We start from the raw sequence: 21,378 nt of genomic DNA on the forward strand, positions 1-21,378 counted from the left end.
CTTGTATATTCATGGGTTTGGTTGTTTCAGTTCCATATCAGCCAACACAGTGGACACTTCTGCACCATCCCATAATAACACACTGACATTCAGACCGTTACTGTGACTTTGCTGTTTTAGATCAGTTGTGTCAAACTCATGTTAGTTCAGTTCCACATTCAGTTCAGTTTATCTGCAGTGGACCGAACCAGTCAAATAATAACAGTGAATAAAGTAAAATTATATTATGATCAGGTTTACATCGACAAAGTTTCCTTCAAAATCATAACATAAACAACTTGAATTGTCTGAAGAAAAACAAATGCAATTTTAACAATATCTGCCTAAGTTTATCAGTTTAGTATTTACACGTGTATTACAATCACAAAACATTTAATAACAAACAGAATATTGGTACAATTGTATTTACTTTTCTTAAGACATTTCTGTTTGTTCATATTTGTTCAGGTATTCACATTTTACTGTTACAGGATAGTTTGGAAATGTCATATTTCCATGGAATTTTGCTTTTTTACACCAAAAAAAAAAACCCAAAGAGAACGTGGGGTTGTCATTATTTACAGGTTATTCTGATCATATTCACTGGTTCTGACCCACTTCAAATCTAACTGGACTGTACGTGTCTGTATGTGAAACCTGAACTAAAATGATTTTGACACCATTGATTGTAATTTCTTCAGTGTAATTTTTGCATTTCACAAATTCATCCTGCGGGACGGACTGGACCCAGGGCATGTTTGACAGCTGTGTTCTAGATAAACCTGATCTGCACTAACATGTTTGAATGTAAATCAATTGCTAATAAAAATTGGGAATATGATCAAATGTGAGAAAACATCAGATTAGCTGCAGTAAAAAAGTTTTGATTTGACAGTCTTCACACAGTTTATTAAACGCACACGAAAAAACACGAAAAATGTCCAGCAGAGGTGGTGTATTTTGGATGTATTATGGTAATAATATAAGAAAAATGATGGATATTTGTTTAAAATACTACTAGCAGCCTGTAAAAAGGCCATTACCAAAAAATGGTGCAGATTAGAACCACCGACAACTGACTGGATCCAAACTGTGAATGGAATATTTGAGATGGGGATTCTGACCCACAGACTGAAACTGAAGAACAGACTCAGGATAAATGGAAGACATGGACCAGTTTCACTTCAGCGTCACACTGCTAAAAACAATTGTTGGTCACAGGATTTATTGTAGTAAATATATCCCATATGTCCCCTGTGTTTGTCTTGTTTTGAGAAGTGCACAAAGTAAACAATAAAATTTAAAAAAAAAAAAAAAAATGTAGAGCAGAGTGGACATTTTGGAGCTCCAAAAAATTATGAAGGTAGATTTTTCTTTATTGCTTAAACCAAGAAGAATATTTTCATTAAAAAAAAATTCAATTTAAAGACAACCAATTTCTACATGTGAGCCTCCCTGCCTATAAATGGACACTTCATCTAATGTTGGGTGCCATTGTCTTTGAGTCCTGAGTGTCCACCTGATCTGAATAAATTGAGTCAACATGGAGGACGGAACTACCCAACATGGAGGACAGAACTACCCAACATGGTGGACGGAACTACCCAACATGGAGGACAGAACTACCCAACATGGTGGACGGAACTACCCAACATGGAGGACGGAACTACCCAACATGGAGGACGGAACTACCCAACATGGAGGACGGAACTACCCAACATGGAGGACGGAACTACCCAACATGGAGGACGGAACTACCCAACATGGTGGACGGAACTACCCAACATGGAGGACGGAACTACCCAACACGGAGGACGGAACTACCCAACACGAAGGACGGAACTACCCAACACGAAGGACGGACTACCCAACATGGTGTACAGAACTACCTAGCATGGAGGACGGAACTACCCAACATGGAGGACAGAACTACCCAACACGGAGGATGGAACTACCCAACATGGAGGACGGAACTACCCAACACGGAGGACGGAACTACCCAACATGGTGTACAGAACTACTAGCATGGAGGACGGAACTACCCAACATGGAGGACAGAACTACCAACATGGAGGGACGGAACTACCAACACGGAGGACGGAACTAACTAACATTGTGTACAGAACTGCCCAACAAGAAAAGAAAAGCAAATCAGTCTTTTATTCAAAACTGTTTATTTTAATATGACACGTGGACATTTGACAGTGGGACAAAGTCTGAAATTAGACTCATCCTTGAGTTTGGACTGAAATAGTTCAAGGTTAGGTTCAGGGTCTGGGTCCAGGTCCGGGTTCAGGGTCTGGGTCCAGGTCCTGCTGTTGCTCAGCTCAAAGTCAGTTCTTACTTTGGCTGTTTGAGAAAAAAGCTGAAATCTTACTTTGAGTTTTGACCAGAGACACTGAAAGAAAAACACACAAAGAATAGAAGAGTACTATTAACACAGACGTATGTACTTGTAATTCTGTATTTATACTCTGTACTTGTACTTGCGTTCTTATACTTGTACTTTTGTACTTGTACTTTTCTGCCTATTTCTAGATGTGAAGTGTGTCTGTGCTTCACCTGTTTGTTTTTTCTTCTTGGTGGTGTTTTTTTCTTCTTCTTTGTTGGTGTTTTTTTCTTCTTCTTGGTTGGTGTTTTTTCTTCTTCTTTGTGGTGTTTTTTCTTCTTCTTCGTGGTTTCTTGTGCAGTCAGTCCTGACCCTCCACTTAAATCCTCCAACATTTCCTTGTACTGTTTTTATGGTGAGGGCGAATAAGCATGGAGAACCCTGAAAAAGGAAACTGTTAAAGCCACAAACACACACCTGAGGGGTTCTGGGTTAGGGTTAGTCCTGTGTAACAGGGTTAGGGTTACATACTGTGTAACAGACTGAAGTGGTTCCTGTCCTCTGTCAGCAGACTGACCACCACAGACACCAGTTCTTCGTAGTTGTCTGTTCTCTTGTATCTGTGAACGGCTCTGAACAGATGACCACTGTTCACTGAACCCAACACTGACTGAACATCTGACACAAAGGCAGCGTGGACCGGAACAATGGACCAGACCCAACTGGACCAGAACCTGAAGAGAACACAGGAAGGACACCAGCATTAAAGGAGCTGATGACTTTGTGGACCAGTGTTTCTGTCCTCTCCTCAGTATCCTTCGTCCGACCGTCTGTCTGTCATTCCCACTGCATGAACAGTGGGTTTTCGTCAGTTAACGTCCCTGTAAATTGCTGTGAAACTTGAAATTAACGCCTACTGGTGGGAATTTGAAGTGACCACAGAAAATTTCTCTAACTGCCGGGAATTGCCGTGAATTCCCACCCTCTGGTTAGAGAGCCTTGGCAATAACCCCTCCCCAGCCCCTTGGACTATGTGAGGTTTTCGTATGTAAATGGTCCTGCTGTGAGGTATACAAATGCAAATGGAGTCGTACATGACACAGCAGTTTACAGTGGAGGTGACACAACAAACTCACTGACTAGAACCAGGCAGACACTGGATGAGCCACCAGACTGTGGACAAGAACCAGAAAAAGGCTGGAGCACAATCCAAAATTGTGGTAAGTATATATTCAATTAATTATTACATGTGAATTAATGTCAAGTAATACATGTCAATTATTATTACATATGTTTGACTTGTGGAACTGATTAAAGTAATGAATGTGTCACATTGACCTGCTTGAACCTGGAGGTGTTTGTTCCTCAAAGTGACTTAGTCTTGTATTATTTTAGGAAGGTGTGCGCCGTCTGCAAAACAGTGAAGGAAACAACAGATGGTATGAACCAGAGCAACGGTCAGATTTTAAAGAGTTTGGATCCATTCTGCTCTATAGAAGTAAATGTATACCTTTAATGTCTGCTTTTTCTGAACTATTTCTATTTGGTTTTCAGACTGAGCTCACCCACAGTGAAGCAGTGACTGCTCATTTAATGGCAGTCCAGCTGAAGGTCCAGGCTGGAATGGAGTAGAAAGTGGAGTCCTGTTGATGAAGGAACTTTAATAGTTTGTTGGTTTTGTTCTCTATTGTTCTAATCCTATGCATCTATTTTTTACTCTTCCTAACTTGTATATTTTAATTCCAGTGGTCTGTAAGACATAAAAACAGTCCAATGGAACTACACATACAGCCAACCAGATCTAACAGTCCAGGCAGAAGCCATGAACATTTCAGCCCACAGCAGAGAAGAAAGACGGAAGATTTATAAGAATCTGTATAATCTGAATCTGACACAAACACCACATTCTACTACTGTTAGCCTCACAGTGCAGCACTGATGGTACTTTGTCTGGACAGCAGCTGGAGGAAAAAGAGGAGGAACTGGAAACAAGGAGGAGATTTATGGAGGGGATCACAATGGATATGAGGTCTGATGAAGAAGATGGCACTGCTGATGGGACATGGGTGGACTGGAAGGCCTCCATCCTTCCAGAGTCTGGAGCTCTAACCTATGAGCTGCACTCTAACACACACTACAGCAGAACCAGCATATGTTCTACCACCACAGACACTACAGCAGAACCAACACATGTTCTACCACCACAGACACTACAGCAGAACCAACATATGTTCTACCACCACAGACACTACAGCAGAACCAACACATGTTCTACCACCACAGACACTACAGCAGAACCACACATGTTCTACCACCACAACACTACAGCAGAACCAACACATGTTCTACCACCACAGACACTACAGCAGAACCAACACATGTTCTACCACCACAGACACTACAGCAGAACCAACACATGTTCTACCACCACACACTCCAGCAGAACCAACATATGTTCTACCACCACAGACACTACAGCAGAACCAACACATGTTCTACCACCACAGACACTACAGCAGAACCAGCATATGTTCTACCACCACAGACACTACAGCAGAACCAACACATGTTCTACCACCACAGACACTACAGCAGAACCAACACATGTTCTACCACCACAGACACTACAGCAGAACCAACACATGTTCTACCACCACAGACACTACAGCAGAACCAACACATGTTCTACCACACACTACAGCAGAACCACATATGTTCTACCACCACAGACACTACAGCAGAACCAACACATGTTTCTACCACACAGACACTACAGCAGAACCAACACATGTTCTACCACCACAGACACTACAGCAGAACCAACAATGTTCTACCACCACAGACACTACAGCAGAACCAACACATGTTCTACCACCACAGACACTACAGCAGAACCAACACATGTTCTACCACCACAGACACTACAGCAGAACCAACACATGTTCTACACCACAGAAGACTGGACTGGACCACCCTCAGAGAAGATGGCACCAACACTTGTCTGATGTGATGTTTTAGGTCAAAGATCAAACTTATTTCATACGTTGTATAAATTACTTTCATAAGTTACAATAAGTTGATAATAGATAAATCAGTTAAAATCTGTTAAAATGCAGTTGGCTTAAGAATTGATAGGAGTGAGATGTCTTCTCCTTAAGGATCTTTGTGTTCGCTGTGCGCTAAGGTTGTACAGAGTGAGCGCTCTTTGCTAGAGATGATCTTTGACGTATATTTCCGTTCGTCTTTTCTCTGCAGTTAAAGTTCAGAAAAACTCATGTTCGCTAAGTGTGCTCTACTACTGTGTGCCTTGGAACATTTTCTTCTTTGTAAGTGTATATATCCGAAAACAACATTAGGTTCTAGATGGGTTGATTGAAACTGTTCTGTGAACGTGTAATGAAGCTAACGTTTATGATATTCAAGCTAGTGATGTGAGTGCATTACGTGTGTAGATTAATAATAACAATAATAACTGTCTGTTAGTAATTTAAGTTGGATGTATTTTATATGTTGCAGTTACAAAAACGTTAATGAAAACGTCAAGTAAAGGAGAAGCTCCAGCTCAGAACAGAAAGCCTTGTTTGGACTCTACTGTGTTGTGTTTGTGGCTGGAGCTGCACAGACACATGTTGTGAGGACAGCACATCTGACTGAACTGACTGTGGACATTCTAAGTGTTTAATTTGAAAGTGTTGGCACTGTTTTCTTAAATATGTAAGTGTGCTTTTTGCATTCTACATTTTATTAAAGCTTGTCTTTATTTTTTAACATGATCTTGGCAGTCGTGTTCTTTCTTAATTGATATTGGTGGTGATGTTTTCAGATGTGAATTATTACCCTGCAAAACAATAATATATGTAAATAAATATCTGAATAATAAACTAATAATAACAATAATAATAATATTTTTAATGGATGGGGCATATTTAATGCTGCACAGATGACCAATCACATGTGAGCTGTCCTTTGTGGTAACATCCAATGGGATGCTATAAAAAGAAAAAAAACATCCAATGTGTGTCTCTGTGGTCGGACATGGCAGGCACCAGTGACATTCAAATGTAAATGAGGGTCGTTCACACCTCTGCGAGCTATTAACCCCCGCACCCGCTCGCCCTCACACCCGCCCGCTCCTCCTCCCCCGTTGGCTCCGTTTGCGGCAGTTTCCGGCACAGCTGAACTTTTCTGTAAACTCACGATAATTACCGGGAATCTTTGAAGTTGGCGGGCGTTTACGGGGTCGATATTGTTTTCATGCAGTGTCCTCAGCTGAATCTGTTCCCAGGTATCTGAGGAATTTTCTGTTGCAACGCTGCAGCGGCAAGCGAACCTCCGTTTCCACAATGCACGTCGCGACAAAAATTCCTCAGATGCCGACTTACCTCTGGGTTCAGAACGTAAACACATGGTGTTTGTTAGTGGTGGATGGAACTAAAACTGTTCAGTTTAATGGAAGAGATTCAGCTGAGGAATGACAGACAGACGGATGATACTGAGGAGAGGACTGAGGATGGACAGAAGTGAGGACCACTGGTCACAAAAGTCATCAGCACCTTTAAGATTCAGCGGTTCCACTCAACAGAAGCACAGTCAAGGGGAACACTAAGGGTCACATTGAAGGAGTTGAGGGTCATTTCCACTTAACACTGGAGTCAAATCCAAATCTACAGGAACACACAAACGTCCACCTTTAACCCCTTACAGACCAATGTCCACCTTAAAACCTTTAACGCTTACCCTCTGATCGTCCATCTTCTCAGTCTTCTGGACCCTTCTGTGTGTGGTGTCAGTGCTGTGGTGGAGGTGTGGTCCTCCATGGTTCAGTTGGTCAGTGTCTAGTTGGTCAGTGTCCAGTGGCTGGTGGTGGACATCCCAGTGGATGATGACGCTGCTGGACCGAGGTGGATGGACATTTAAACACCATCAGTCATCTGTGACCAGTCATCTAGACCAGAAGCATTCATATGATTCTATTCAGATTACGGGGAGGACAGGGGCCCACATGGGCCACATGGGCTCATAGGTCCACAGTGGCCCACATGGGTCCACATGGGCTCATAAGGGTCCACAGTGGTCCACATGGGTCCTGTTCCAGTGTCCCACCTCTGTCCACAGGGGGCCGCTCCGGTCCTCCTTGGACACAGAGTGGACAGGTTTGTATCCACAGCCTCGTCCTGTCAGCTCCAGAACCGTCTGATCGAAGCACAGTTTGTGATGAGGACGAACGAACTGGTAAAAACCTGAGGACACAAATAGACATATTTGAACCAGGAAGTAACAGAGCCCAAACCTGTAGGACACAAACACACCAGGTATAAAACAGGAACTAGGAACTACCCCAACCCTTTATGTGATTGTTCTTTGTGTGTGTTTATTTGAATATTAGCATAGCTGTATGAGGAACATGAAGACTAAACAGGTTGTGGTTGGTGTGGTGCTTGTGGTGTTGGCGTTCGTGGCGTTCATGGCATTTGCAGAGTTGCTGTGGTGATGTTGGTGTTGGCGTTTGTGGCGTTGGCAGTGGCGTTCATGGTGTTGGTGGTTGGTGTTTGTGGCGTTGGCGGTGTTCATGGCGTTGGTGGTGTTGGCATGGTGGTGTTGGCGTCGTGTCTTGGCATTGGTGGTGTTGGCGTTCGTGGTCTTGGCGTTAGCAGTGTTGGCATTTGTAGTGTTGGCGTTTGTGGCGTTGGCTTTTGTGGTGTTGGCTTTTTTGGTGTTCGTGGCGCTGGCGGTGTGTGTTCATGGTGTTGGCAATCGTGGTCTTGGCGTTTGTGGTGTTGGCGTTTGTGGTGTTGACATTTGTGGCATTGGCGATGTTGGTGTTTGTGGTGTTGGCATTTGTGGCGTTGGCGCTTGTGGTGTGGTGTTGTGGTGTTGGGTCGTGTGGCGTTAGTGTAGCAGTGCTGGTTTGTTGTGTGGTGTTAGCGGTTTTGGTTGGTGCTTGTGGCGTTGGCGTTTGTGGTGTTGGCGTTTGCGTGTGTGCGTTTGTGTGTGGCGTTTGTGGTGTTGGCGTTAGCAGCGTTGGTGTTAGCGGTGTTGACGTTTGGTGTTGGTGTTAGCAGTGTGTGTTAGCGGTGTGGGTTAGTGGTGTTGGTGTTTGTGGTGTTGGTGTTAGCGTGTGGTGTTAGCGGTGTTGGTGTTGGTGCTGGGTCACCATTGCCTCTCAGCAGACCGGGGTGTTGGTGTTATCGGTGTTGGTGTTTGTGGTGTTGGCGTCACTGTTACCTCTCAGCAGACCGTGGGTGTTGGCGTTTGTGGTGTTTGGTGTTAGCAGTGTTAGCGTTTGTGGTGTTGGTGTTAACAGTGTTGGTGTTGGCGTCACCGTTACCTCTCAGCAGACCGTGCGTGTTGGCGTCTTCAGCCAGTGCTGCCGTCTGGTCAGCAGTCCATCCAGGTGGTCCGTCCTCTTGTAGGTCTGCAGGGCTTGGACCATCTGCTCAAACTTGACGTGGCTCAGACTCTTCTTCATGTCCTGCAAAACCTCTTGGCTCTGCTGGCTTTATCCTCCTCACACACGGCTGAGGACATGCTCAGCTTCTGCAGGAGCGACAACGCACAAACCGTCACATCAAACGGACGGAAGGTTCCAAACAATCACAGGTTCATAACCCAAGGGTTTGGCACCAACACAAACAGACAATGTGATGGACTCTACAGCTGAGCGCACATTCACAGACAGTTCAACCTCAGACTGATCAGTCTGATCATCTACAACATGCACTTGGAACTTGACCTTAACCCTTACCCCTCCAGCATAGACGTACCTGCTCATGGACCACTTTGATTTTCCGTTTTCCTCCTTTTGCGTCCACATCTGTCCTTTTATACTGAGACACTGAGTGGACAAAGGACAACACATAGTCACAGACTTACATTTACATCAGGCCATCTGTGGGTTTACACAAAATAGAAGAGTTCAAAGACTGTTGTTGTTTTTTTTTAATCAGACTTTCAGTGTGAGTGAGGGGGTTGTGTTTTCTGTCATGTCCAGTGATTCCAGAGGTTTCCACTTCCTTCAGCCTAGATGCAGCTAGGATCACCTTGGTAGTCATTTCTTCAGACACTCAGGTGAAGACTGGTGTAGAGCTGTCACCTCATCACTATCACTATCTGGTGGTAAGTGTGTGTCCAAAGGTGGAAAGGATGTCGCTCAGACCCAAACATACGGTGAGGGTGTGCTGGGAACACCTGACAGGACCGTCTGTCCAGGAGATCTAAAGTCAGATGTCAACGTCTGTGCTTCCTTCTTTTGTGTACAGTTGTCCCTCACTATTACGTGGTTCACCTTTCACGGCCTCACTGTTTGGTGGATTTTTTTTTTTGGTGCAATTTGCATGCTTTTTTTTTTTTTTTACAGCGTATGAACGCGCATTGTGTTCTGCATCCTGATTGGCTAAGGGACCGTAGACCATTGTCAGTCACTCTCCTCCGTGCCGTGTCTCCTGTACAGTACAGAATGCGTTCTTCTGCCAAATTTACATAAATGTCTGATCTCTAGCAGTGTGACTCTGAAGTGCTGTATGTTTGACAGTTTTCTCCCGAAAAAACCCACAATATCGACGAAATGTTCTGCACCGACAAAGGCACCTGCAGTCGCACCCAAAAGGCAGAGGAAGATGCTAACCATCGCACAAACAGTGGACTTCTGGACCATGCTGAAGGAAGGGAGAAGTTACGCAGCTGTTTATTTCTAAACAAATGTTTGGGCCTGAAACAGGTTTGGATCTTTGGTTTCATTCTATAATACTGTACTTATTTTTTAAAATCTACGAAGGTTTGAACTTTGAGAGCGGTTTCAACAAGAAATAAATGTGAGAAAATTTTAATGCCTGTCTGAGAAAAGTGTATCAAGTGTGTGGTGAGGGTTTTACAACCTTTAAAACATATAGAAAATTGTAAAAAATAAAGCTGACTACTTCGTGGATTTCGCCTATTGGGGGTTATTTTTTAGAATGTAACCCCCGTGATAAACAAGGGACCACTATACTGTTGTATGATCCACTGACACTGTACTGGAGACTGTTCAACAGAACTGCCCCTGTGGGATCAACTGACCCTACCTACCAACCACATCCTGAGGGACGCTGGGGACCCTAACCCTAATGGTCTGAATGGACCATGTTCAGTACCTCCACTGCCAGTGCGACTGTGTGGAGTTGTGGCAGCAATCCCCAAACCATTAATGGACCCCAGAGGTAAGGGTGCTGTCGAGCTGAAGAAGGAGTCCTATAGGGCCACTGGCACATGGGACTCCTTGAGGCAGCTGACAGGTACCAGCAGGTTCAGGAGGCCACAGCTTTGGCAGTGGCTGAGGCTAAAACTTGGGCATGGGAGTAGTTTGGTGAGACCATGGAGAGTGACTTTCAGTTGGCGTTGAAGAGGTTCTGGCAAACTGTCAGGTGACTCAGGCGGGGGAAGCAGAGCTCCACGAACACTGTTTACAGTGTTTGTGGCAGAAGCAGAGCCCTGGACCTCAGGTGCGGCTTGCCCACCACTGGGGCTGAGGTCTCTGGTAGTTGGACGACTCCTTGGTGGCCAGCCCCCGGGGATGGATGGAATCCGACCTGAGTTCCTTAAAGCTCCGGATATTGTGGGGCTGTCTTGGCTGACATGCTTCTTAAATATCGCGGGGGTGGGGGGACAGTACCTCTGGATTGGCAGACTGGGGTGGTGGTGGTTCCCCTTTTAAAGAAGGGGGACTGGAGGGTATAGGGGGGTCACACTCCTCCATCTCCCATGGAAGGCCTATGTCAGTATACTTGAAAGGAGAGTCCAAGCACAGGAGTTATGTATCTGATGGTCTTGTTCACGAGTGAAGGAAGGAGGGAGCGACAGATTGACAGGCAGATCAGGACAGCGTTGGCAGTACTGCAGATGCTGTACCGGTCTGTTGTGGTTGTAGTGAAGGAGCTGAACCAAAAGACAAAGCTCTCCATTTACTGGTCAATCTATGGTCCTACCCTCACCTACGGTCACCAGCTGTGAGTAGTGACTAACACGACAAGATCACAGATAAATCATAAAAATAATCATAATGGATTAGATTTCTATGGTGCTTTTTTGGGCACTCAAAGAGCTTTATAAGATACAAGTGGTGGAAATGAATTTCCTTGGCAGGGTGGCCGGCTTCTCCTTTAGAGATTGGCTGAAGGGTTGGGCCATCCATCTGAGAGGGAGGGGCTAAGAGTAGAACCACTGCTCCTCACATCCAGAGGAGTCAGCTGAGGTGGTTCATCTAGCCAGGAGGACTCCCTGGTCAAGTGTTCCAGGCATGTCCAACCCAGAGGAGACCTCGGGCAGACCCAGGACAGGCCGGAGGGATTCTATCTCTTGGCTGTCCTGGGAACTCCTGGGAATCCCACCAGCGGAACTAGAGGAGGAGGTGGGCAGAGAGAGGGAAGTCTAGGGTTCCCTGCTGTGACCCGGACCCAGATAAGCAACCTAATCCTTCTAAATCAAGACAGCACAAAGACCCTCTGTAAACCAAGGGAAAAACCCTGGAGGTGTAGACCAGATCACAGAGCCCACCACCAGGGGTTTTTCTAAACCAGGGAACAGGGGCGCTGTGCCCTCGTACTTTTGGCTACCGCCCTTATACCAAAATTACAATTTTTTTTTTTACCCCAAGCTCACAGTTACGCCATACACTAGTGATGAAAGTTTTCCGGTTTTTGCCGGAAATCTTTTTTTTTCCGAAGACTGAGCATATGTTCCGATAATTAACTCTTTCCCCGCCAATGACGAAATTTTCGGTCAATTCGTATTTTCACTGTTATACTGTAGTTGAAGCTGTTGCGGATCATGTGAATTAATTTCCTTAGTCCAAAACAAACAATTAAGCAGCTTTTTTGGAAAAATGAAGGACTGGGTGTAAAGTTTTCGAGTCGCCGTATCCCATGGCAACGCATACAGCGCCAGTCACTGTGAATGAGGAAATGCAGACTCTGCAGGAACCGCACACAGTTTCAAAAGCTTTAAAGATGATTATGGAGACAGAGTCCGACAAGTATATATATGATGGAGTTACAGAAGAACCATTTAGAGACAGGAACATAGAAAGAGAAGGTGAGGGAGACGGACACAGGAAACACGGATCGGCTCGGGTGCAACACGGAGGATGATGGGGGGGACGGAGCGATACAGAGACAATGACAGACAGGACATACAGACACACAGATGTGGGACAAGACAAAGCACAGCTAGTGTTCATCTGTTAGAGTGAGTTCAGATTCAGACTGAGGACCCAGAACAGATTCAACTGTATAATGTCAGCGGAGACACTGGTAAGACACTGTTGGATTTGGCTTTAGTAGGAAATAAATACATACTTATATTCATACAGAGATAAATAACTAGATGTCCATATAATTATTTACAGATCAAACACAGCAGGTGGTCCAACAGGAGGACCTGGTACAGCCAAGGAAAGGCCAGAAATCTACAGTATTTAGTGCATTTGTTTCTTGTTTTTTCTTGAAAATGAGGAATATTGAAGTGTTTATATCCAAAAGCTAAACTAATATGTGTTAGACTCATAATTGTTGTATGTAAATGTGTAAAGTTTAGAAGGAACCTGGTGCTTTAGAAGATGTTTGGTCTAAAGTTTGGTGTGGATTCCACTAATATTTATAGAATGTTGGGATATCTTAGAAGTGTTTGTTATTATGATTGTTATTATTTCTTTTTGTGATTTTGAATACACTGTTACTGTTTGTAAATAAGAGTCAAAAATGTGAATAGGAAATCAGTTTTATCTGGAAAAATCAATATCTTTGAAAAAAAAAAAAAAAAAAAAAAACAACGCAATTTTCTGTTTTTTGCTCAAAATTCATTTTTTTCCTGAAAATGACCAGTATTCAAATGTTTATATCTCATGAACGAATGAAGATAGAATAAAATTGTTTTTTGTGTTTAAAAGTTGAAGTTCTGTTCCTTCTTCTGATGTATTCAGCATTCACATACTCCTAACATAACATTTTCGGAGGGCCTTCAAAGATTAGTGAATATGACCAATTAAAAATAAGTTCAAGTGGTCCTGGCTCGAGGAAACTGATAGAAATGTCCAATTTTCTGTCGCAGTACGTCCGGAAGACAAGCAAACCAGGTTGTGTACTCATTGAAGTCATTCAGAAAAGTTCAGGTTTTTTTTTTTCTTTCCTCACTTTCATCACTAACTTATAGTTACATGCAACACAGTACTACACAAGATACAGTCTTTCCAAAATGATCTTTTCCTGGTGAAACTACCACAGGAACAACACAGGACAATGTGCCTGGTCATCAAAAAACCATATAATTATTCCAAAACTATCGTAAACATAGTAGGTAGAACGTCTGAAGGTTCAAAACGACACAAACTGGCATCTTTTCAGACCGCGGCGCAATCTTGTTTCCCTTCCTTTCTCGTGACGTAGCTTCCCTCACCTACCTGTGCTCCCTCTTACTAATTTTTTCTAGAAAAACCCCTGCACCACCATACCTGTTGAAGGTGTAGACCAGATCACAGAGTCCACCACCGTACCTGTGGTCCCGTCCAAGAATCCTCATCCTGTCCCGGTCTACGGTCCCCCTGGTCCAGAGCGTGGAAACAGGTTAAGCGGTCTCTTGTGGGTCTGCGGGGCCGTCACCTTCATATTCACACAAAGCCGGGCCATTCCAGAGGCCCCTGGGGGGTCGTCTGAACACAGAATAGACGGGTCCAGTCAGAACAATCCAGGAAAGAACTGGAATGGGTCAAAGCAGACTGGATTTGTGGAACACTCACTCAGTCTCCTTTTCTTCAGACTGGGAATGTGGGCGTCCAGAACCTTGGCCCTCTGGGTGGGGGGGCACCGAGTGTCCAGAACAGCAGCTTTCCCAGGGTTCTCGGATGTCCCAGGGTTCTTGGATGTCCCAGCGTTGTGTTCCTTCTGCACTACAGGCCTCTGACACATGTAGGTAGAGTATGAGCACAGTGACGTGGACCAGAGTGGGACCTACCATTGAACTGCTGACCTACCATTGAACTGTTGACCTACTATCATTGAACTGTTGACCTACTATCATTGAACTGTTGACCTACCATTGAACTGTTGATCTACTATAATTGAATTGTGACCTACAATTGAATTGTTGATCTACCATTGAACTGCCGACCTACCATTGAACTGCTGACCTACCACTGAACTGTTGATCTACTATCATCGAACTGCTGACTACCACTGAAATGTTGATCTACTATCGTTGAACTGTTAACCTACCATTGAACTGTTGATCTACTATCATTGAACTGTTGACCTACCATTGAACTGTTGACCTACCGCTAAACTGTGATCAACTATCATTGAACTGCTGATCTACAATTGAACTGTTGATCTACTATCATTGAATTGCTGACCTACCACTGAACTGTTGGTCTACTATCATTGAACTGTTGGTCTACTATCATTGAACTGCTGACCTACCATTGAACAGTTGACCTACCATTGAATGGTTGACCTACCAATGAACGGCCTGACCTACCAATGAACTGCTGACCTACAATTGAACTGTTGATCTACCATTGACCTGATGACATCCCATTTTCTGTGCCACCCTGAAGAACTGCGACACGTCCCGGACCACATTTCCAAAGTTGTCGTACAGACGTACGTGCGGTCGGATCCACGATGGAAGCTGAGCTCGTGCATCAGCGTTCTTAAACCTGCACAGAAGTCCGTTGAATGAATATAATTGTTGGGTCTGTGATGTCACCGGTGCTCGTCAATAACCTGGTCTGTTTGGTTGGACGGACTCTTCTGATGTTTGTATGTTTGAATCTGCCGCTCTGTCTCTGGATTATTGTCTTCGTTACCAAGGTTCAAGGAGCAGGGTCAGGGTTAGGAACAGAGTCAGGGTTAGCCCTTTAACTTGATCTAACCCTAACCCTGTTCCTAACCGTAACCTTTGTAGTTTCTCCTTGTGTCTGTCAGTGCCTTCAGTTCATTTCCTGTTGTGACTGTATTTTAACACAGTTGAACCAAAGGTCATCTAAAACATGTGGAAATGGTACAGGAGTGTGTGTGTGTGTGTGTGTGTGTGTTAGTGGGACAGTCTGTCAGTCTGGTGTTCTCATGTGTGACAGTCTGTCTGTGGTCATGTGACTGTCTGTGGCCATGTGACCATCGTACCTCTGGTCACACAGCAGGACGGCGCCATAATCGTCTTTGTGTCGAATGACTCGACCAATGGCCTGGTTCACCGCTCTGAAGGCCTGGAGACGGTTACCACTGCTGCCCTGACAGGTACTGAAGACACACACACACACATATTAGTATGGGTTAGGGTAACCCCAAGCCCAAGCCCAAGCCCCAGCCACCCCAGCCACCAACCCACCCTCAGTCAGGTGCCCTCTTCCTGCTCATCTCGTCAAGAAACTCCATCTTCAGGATGACCCGTGGGTCCATCTTGGAGGGAAAGGCAGACCTGTGATGACGACCCCCCCGACCAAAAGAGTCTGAGAAGTCCAAGCCTTCACTGGCCTGAAGAGGAAACACAACACACACAACACACACACAACACATCACCAGTAGATTAGATTATATTATAATACATTATATTGTATTATAATATATTACTATGAGTAATCCATAACCCTAACCCAACACCAATACAAATAAATAAAATCCCCCATCCACACAGGTCTGTAGTAGGTTTAAATCTGGTGTAAATCGGTTTAAATAAATGCGTCTCTGTTCACTGCAGGTCTAAACACACACTTCAGATTTTTGGGTGAACTGCGTTTTCTAAAACATCACTCACCTTTCCCTCGACACACAGCGAAGAAACTCCCTCCTTTGGATGAAGGATCATTGACTCTGGAGTAAAATCCATCAATCACCTTCAAAAGGACAAATACAAGATTAACACTAAGCCTCTAACACTAGTCTGCTTAACACTGAGCCTCTAACACTAGTCTGTTTAACACTGAGCCTCTAACACTAGTCTGTTTAACACTGAGCCTCTAACACTAGTCTGCTTAACACTGAACCTCTAACACTAGTCTGTTTAACACTGAGCCTCTAACACTAGTCTAACACTGAGCCTCTAACACTAGTCTGTTTAACACTGAGCCTCTAACACTAGTCTGTTTAACACTGAGCCTCTACACTAGTCTAACACTGAGCCTCTAACACTAGTCTAACACTGAGCCTCAGAGTGTGTGAATAGAACTGACACAGAAACATTGGCCTCGTGGATAAAACACTATTCTTCAACTGGACAGAGGAGTTCGTTCGTAGTTAAATTGGTATTTGACCCAAAACTGAAACGGAAAGACCTAAGTCCAACAGGAGTCACATGACCAAACCAAACTAGAGTCACATGACCAAACAAACTAGAGTCACATGACCAAAACAAACTAGAGTCACATGACCAAACAAACAGATGTGGGTGGATGTTAGAACAAGAGAAGAAGAAGAGTTTTTCTCAAACGTGTGTGTATGTGGACACAGCAGGAAAGCACATCAGTTCAGAATTTGGGAGGAGATAGAGGAGGAAGCAGCATTCTAGATTCAAACCAACACATTTATGGACAGGACTGACACTGACATCTACCACAAAAAAGGGTTAGGGATAGAGAGGAGGAAGCAGCATTCAGGATTCAAACCAACACACACCAAACCACACAGAGATTTGGATCATTTTAGGGATTATTTTGTTCACTTTATTGATTAATTTGGCTCATTTTGTTAAATATTTTGTTCATTTTAAAAAAAATGTTTGGGTCATTTTGTCTAATGGCAGGTGAGGGTTTGGGATGCGTCTAATGACAGGTGAGGGTTTGGGATGCGTCTAATGAGAGGTCAGGGTTTAGGGATGCGTCTAATGACAGGTGAGGGTTCTGGGATGTGTCTAATGACAGGTGAGGGTTCTGGGATGTGTCTAATGACAGGTGAGGGTTTTGGGATGCGTCTAATGACAGGTGAGGGTTTTGGGATGCGTCTAATGACAGGTGAGGGTTTTGGGATGCGTCTAATGACAGGTGAGGGTTTTGGGATGCATCTAATGATAGGTGAGGGTTTTGGGATGCATCTAATGACAGGTGAGGGTTTTGAATCCAGACCTCATTGAATGTTCCTTTTCCTTTGGGTTCAACAAACATGGGCTTGATGTTCTCGATGCGATCTGCATGTCCATGAGTCTGTGGACAGAGACAAAAACAACACATGTTTACAAAAACAAACAGCACAGGAAACACATGTTTACAAAACAAACAGCACAGGAAACACATGTTTACATTTTGACTTACTCTCCAGAAATCCAGAGTCTTTTCCATTAAAGGAAATGAAGGAAAAAAAACACCAGGAGTCCATGAGGAACCACTCGACTCAGATTCACTGCAGAAAGAAAGAACAGCAGGAAGTAAACAAGGGACAAGACACAAGACACACAATAGAGACAGGAAGTGGACATGGACACATGTTAGAGACAGGAAGTGGAGGTGGACACGTGACAGACAGGAAGTGGAGGTGGACATATGTTAGAGACAGGAAAGTGGACATGGACACATGTGAGAGACAGGAAGTGGAGGTGGACACATGTGAGAGACAGGAAGTGGAGGTGGACCCATGTTAGAGACAGGAAGTGGCGTGGACACGTTAGAGACAGGAAGTGGACATGAACACATGTGAGAGACAGGAAGTGGAGGTGGACACATGTGAGAGACAGGAAGTGGAGGTGGACACATGTTAGAGACAGGAAGTGGAGGTGGACCCATGTTAGAGACAGGAAGTGGACATGAACACATGTGAGAGACAGGAAGTGGAGGTGGACACATGTTAGAGACAGGAAGTTGGAGGTGGACCCATGTTAGAGACAGGAAGTGGACGTGGACACGTAGAGACAGGAAGTGGACATGAACACATGTGAGAGACGGAAGTGGAGGTGGACACATGTGAGAGACAGGAAGTGGAGGTGGACACGTTAGAGACAGGAAGTGGACATGAACACATGTTAGAGACAGGAAGTGGAGGTGGACACGTGTGAGAGACAGGAAGTGGAGGTGGACCCATGTTAGAGACAGGAAGTGGAGGTGGACCCATGTTAGAGACAGGAAGTGGAGGTGGACACATGTGAGAGACAGGAAGTGGAGGTGGACACATGTGAGAGACAGGAAGTGGAGGTGGACACATGTGAGAGACAGGAAGTGGAGGTGGACACCTGTTAGAGAAAGGAAGTGGAGGTGGACACTGACTGTGACAGTCATGTGGGACGTCCTGACAGGTTTCAGGGTGGAATATTTACTAACATCTAGTGGTGAAGATAAAGATGACAACGAACTGATCCACACAAAAAGTAACTAAAGAAAAGGAACTGATCAAAACAAAAAGTAATTAAAGTAACAGAACTGATCCAAACAAAAGTAACTAAAGTAATGGAACTGATCCAAACAAAAGTAACTAAAGTAATGGAACTGATCCAAAACAAAAAGCAACTAAAGTAACGGAACTGATCCAAACAAACCACCAAAAAGTAACTAAAGTAAAGGAACTGATGTCATCATGTCTGTGTGTGTGTGATGTCATCATGTCTGTGTGCTGATGTCATCACAGACACATTTTGTCCATTTTCAGTAAATGGGAAGAAACAGATTTTAAACATTCCTAAAACATGTGAACTTTGACCTACTTTTACTCTAATGTAATCCCATCTGTTCTGGGTAACTGGTAATATGTAAACCACATTAGGTCTGAATTCAACCAATAGTTTTACTGATAAAGTGTAAACAAACTGAACCAAAAACAATAGCCCTTGTCACCCCTTTCAGGGTGGGGTAAAAAAAAAAAAATAATAATAATAATATACTAAGTCAATCAGTAGTGTGCTCCTCCTCCCCTCTTCCTAACTGTTCATTAAACAGTGTAGGTGGTTAATTGTTTCCTAAATGTTCATTAAACAGTGTAGGTCATTAATTGTAAATGTTTACTCTTACCCACAGTGTTTCCTAACGAGGCCATGTTTTCAGGAACAAACCTATCATGAAAAAACCAAACAAAAAGTCATGAATTAATTGTTTAACCTTTTGCTTTGTTCTCATCTTGTTACTTCTTTGACATCATTGGATCTGATTAATGTGGTTGTGTGTGTTCAGATCCACAGATGTGTTCAGGTGTGTTCAGCTCCACAGGTGTGTTCAGATCCTCAGGTGTGTTCAGGTCCACAGGTGTGTTCAGGTCCACTAAAGGACACTGAACCCCCATGTTTGAACACATTTGGATTAGGGCTGTTAGAAAATATCAGTTCTGCAATATATTGTGATATTTTGTTTCACAATACTGTATTGATATTAAAAAGTACTGTATGGATATTTTTAGGTATTTTTTTGTTACCTCCGCCAAGGAGGTTATGTTTTTGCCAGGGTTTGTTTGTTTGTTTGTCTGTTTGTTTGTTTGTTTGTCTGTCCGTTAGTGTGCAACATAACTCAAAAAGTTATGGACACATTTGGATGAAATTTCAGGGTTTGTTGGAAATGGGATAAGGAAGAAATGATTAAATTTTGGTGGTGATTGGGGGTGGGGGGGCCCACTGATCAGCCTTGGCGGAGGTCTGCGCTCTCCAAGTGCTTCTAGTTTTTTCTTTTTGTTTCTATTTTATTTATTCTTATTTCACACTCTTTTATTCAATAATGTTGGTTCCTTTGTTGGGATTGAACTCAAATCCTGTTCTGATGTTAGTTGTGAACTAATAGAATCTGAACATTTGAACAGGATCTGAAACTGGAATGTCTGTAAAACAGAATTTCAGTTTGACCACAGTTTGAACATTAGGTGATAGAACATTAGATCCTGTTGGGATCAAATACAAATGTGTCAGTATTTGTGCAGATTTATGGTGTAATTCAATTCTTCAAGGAAATAATCATTTAAAAAAAGAAACAAAACTAACTAAAAATGGCCTTTTTAAACAGTATCATGATAACTGTTGTTTTCAATTAGTTTCTTAATCATTTTTGTTTTCCTGTCACTCATTACCTCCGCCAAGGAGGTTATGTTTTTGCGAGGGTTTGTTTGTTTGTTTGTTTGTTTGTTTGTTTGTCTGTCTGTTTGTTTGTCTGTCCATTAGTGTGCAACATAACTCAAAAGTTATGGACAGATTTGGTATGAAATTTCAGGGTTTGTTGGAAATGGGATAAGGAAGAAATGATTAAATTTTGGTGGTGATCGGGGGTGGGGGGCCCACGGGGGGGGGCCACTGATTGTTAGTGTGCAACATAACTCAAAAAGTTATGGACAGATTTGGATGAAATTTTCAGGGTTTGTTGGAAATGGGATGAGGAAGAAATGATTAATTTTGGTGGTGATCGGGGGTGGGGGGGGCCCACGAGGGGGGGCCACTGATCGTGAGGCCTAGGAAAAAAATGTTGTGTTTCCGTTTTCAGTCCTGAAAAATTAGGGTAGGTAGGCAGGGATTTTTTTTTTTTTTTTTTTACAGCATGGAGCGGGGGGGGGGGTTTGCGCAGGGAGCCGGGGGGGGGGGGGGGGGGGGGGGTGTTGCGCGGGGGAGCGGAGCGGGGTGTTGCGCGAGGAGCGGAGCAGGGGTTGTTGCGCGGGGAGCGTGGGGGGGGTTGCACGGGGAGCGGGACGGCCACCCCAAAAAAACAGGCTAGGGTCGGCAGGTTTTTCTAGGGTCGGTCGGGAAACCGGAAACACAACATTTTTTTTCCTAGGCCTTAGTGTGCAACATAACTCAAAAAGTTATGGACAGATTTGGATGAAATTTTCAGGGTTTGTTGGAAATGGGATAAGGAAGAAATGATTAAATTTGGTGGTGAGCAGGGGTGGGGGGCCCCACGGGGGGGGGCACTGATCAGCCTGGCGGAGGTCTGCGCTCTCCGAGTGCTTCTAGTTTCTTCTGTTTTCATTTTCAAACTCTACTTAGAACCTTCTGCAGATCCAACAGTGAAACATGGACATTCATGGAATTATCAGCTGGCCTGAAGAGTTGGATCAGGAGTGTGTGTGTGTGTGTGTGTGTGTGTGTGTGTAGGTGTGTGTGAACTGATCTGACATGTACCTTCGATCAAATGCTGAACTCAGGTGGACTCCGTCAGG

The 21,378-nt window shown here is 44.0% G+C and overlaps 1 protein-coding gene across 1 annotated transcript in view; it reads right to left on the minus strand.

Annotated features, from left to right (window-relative positions):
* Positions 1-2,312: 2,312 nt before the first annotated feature.
* LOC115416768 (regulator of telomere elongation helicase 1-like) overlaps positions 2,313-21,378 on the minus strand; it is a 40,065-nt gene continuing 20,999 nt past the window's right edge. Inside the window, 23 exon segments of the mRNA XM_030130628.1 lie at positions 2,313-2,377; positions 2,601-2,720; positions 2,723-2,749; positions 2,840-3,042; positions 7,422-7,548; positions 8,637-8,684; positions 8,687-8,785; positions 8,788-8,845; positions 9,073-9,143; positions 11,269-11,300; positions 13,737-13,787; positions 13,871-13,985; positions 14,073-14,232; positions 14,867-14,990; positions 15,457-15,551; positions 15,553-15,581; positions 15,669-15,802; positions 16,084-16,166; positions 17,391-17,468; positions 17,577-17,627; positions 17,630-17,664; positions 19,260-19,300; positions 21,341-21,378. The exon segment at positions 21,341-21,378 is cut by the window's right edge and continues 76 nt beyond it. Of these exon segments, the coding sequence (XP_029986488.1) occupies positions 2,313-2,377; positions 2,601-2,720; positions 2,723-2,749; positions 2,840-3,042; positions 7,422-7,548; positions 8,637-8,684; positions 8,687-8,785; positions 8,788-8,845; positions 9,073-9,143; positions 11,269-11,300; positions 13,737-13,787; positions 13,871-13,985; positions 14,073-14,232; positions 14,867-14,990; positions 15,457-15,551; positions 15,553-15,581; positions 15,669-15,802; positions 16,084-16,166; positions 17,391-17,468; positions 17,577-17,627; positions 17,630-17,664; positions 19,260-19,300; positions 21,341-21,378 (1,884 nt within the window).

The sequence above is a fragment of the Sphaeramia orbicularis genome, unplaced genomic scaffold (assembly GCF_902148855.1).
Source record: "Sphaeramia orbicularis unplaced genomic scaffold, fSphaOr1.1, whole genome shotgun sequence".
Taxonomy (NCBI): domain Eukaryota; kingdom Metazoa; phylum Chordata; class Actinopteri; order Kurtiformes; family Apogonidae; genus Sphaeramia; species Sphaeramia orbicularis.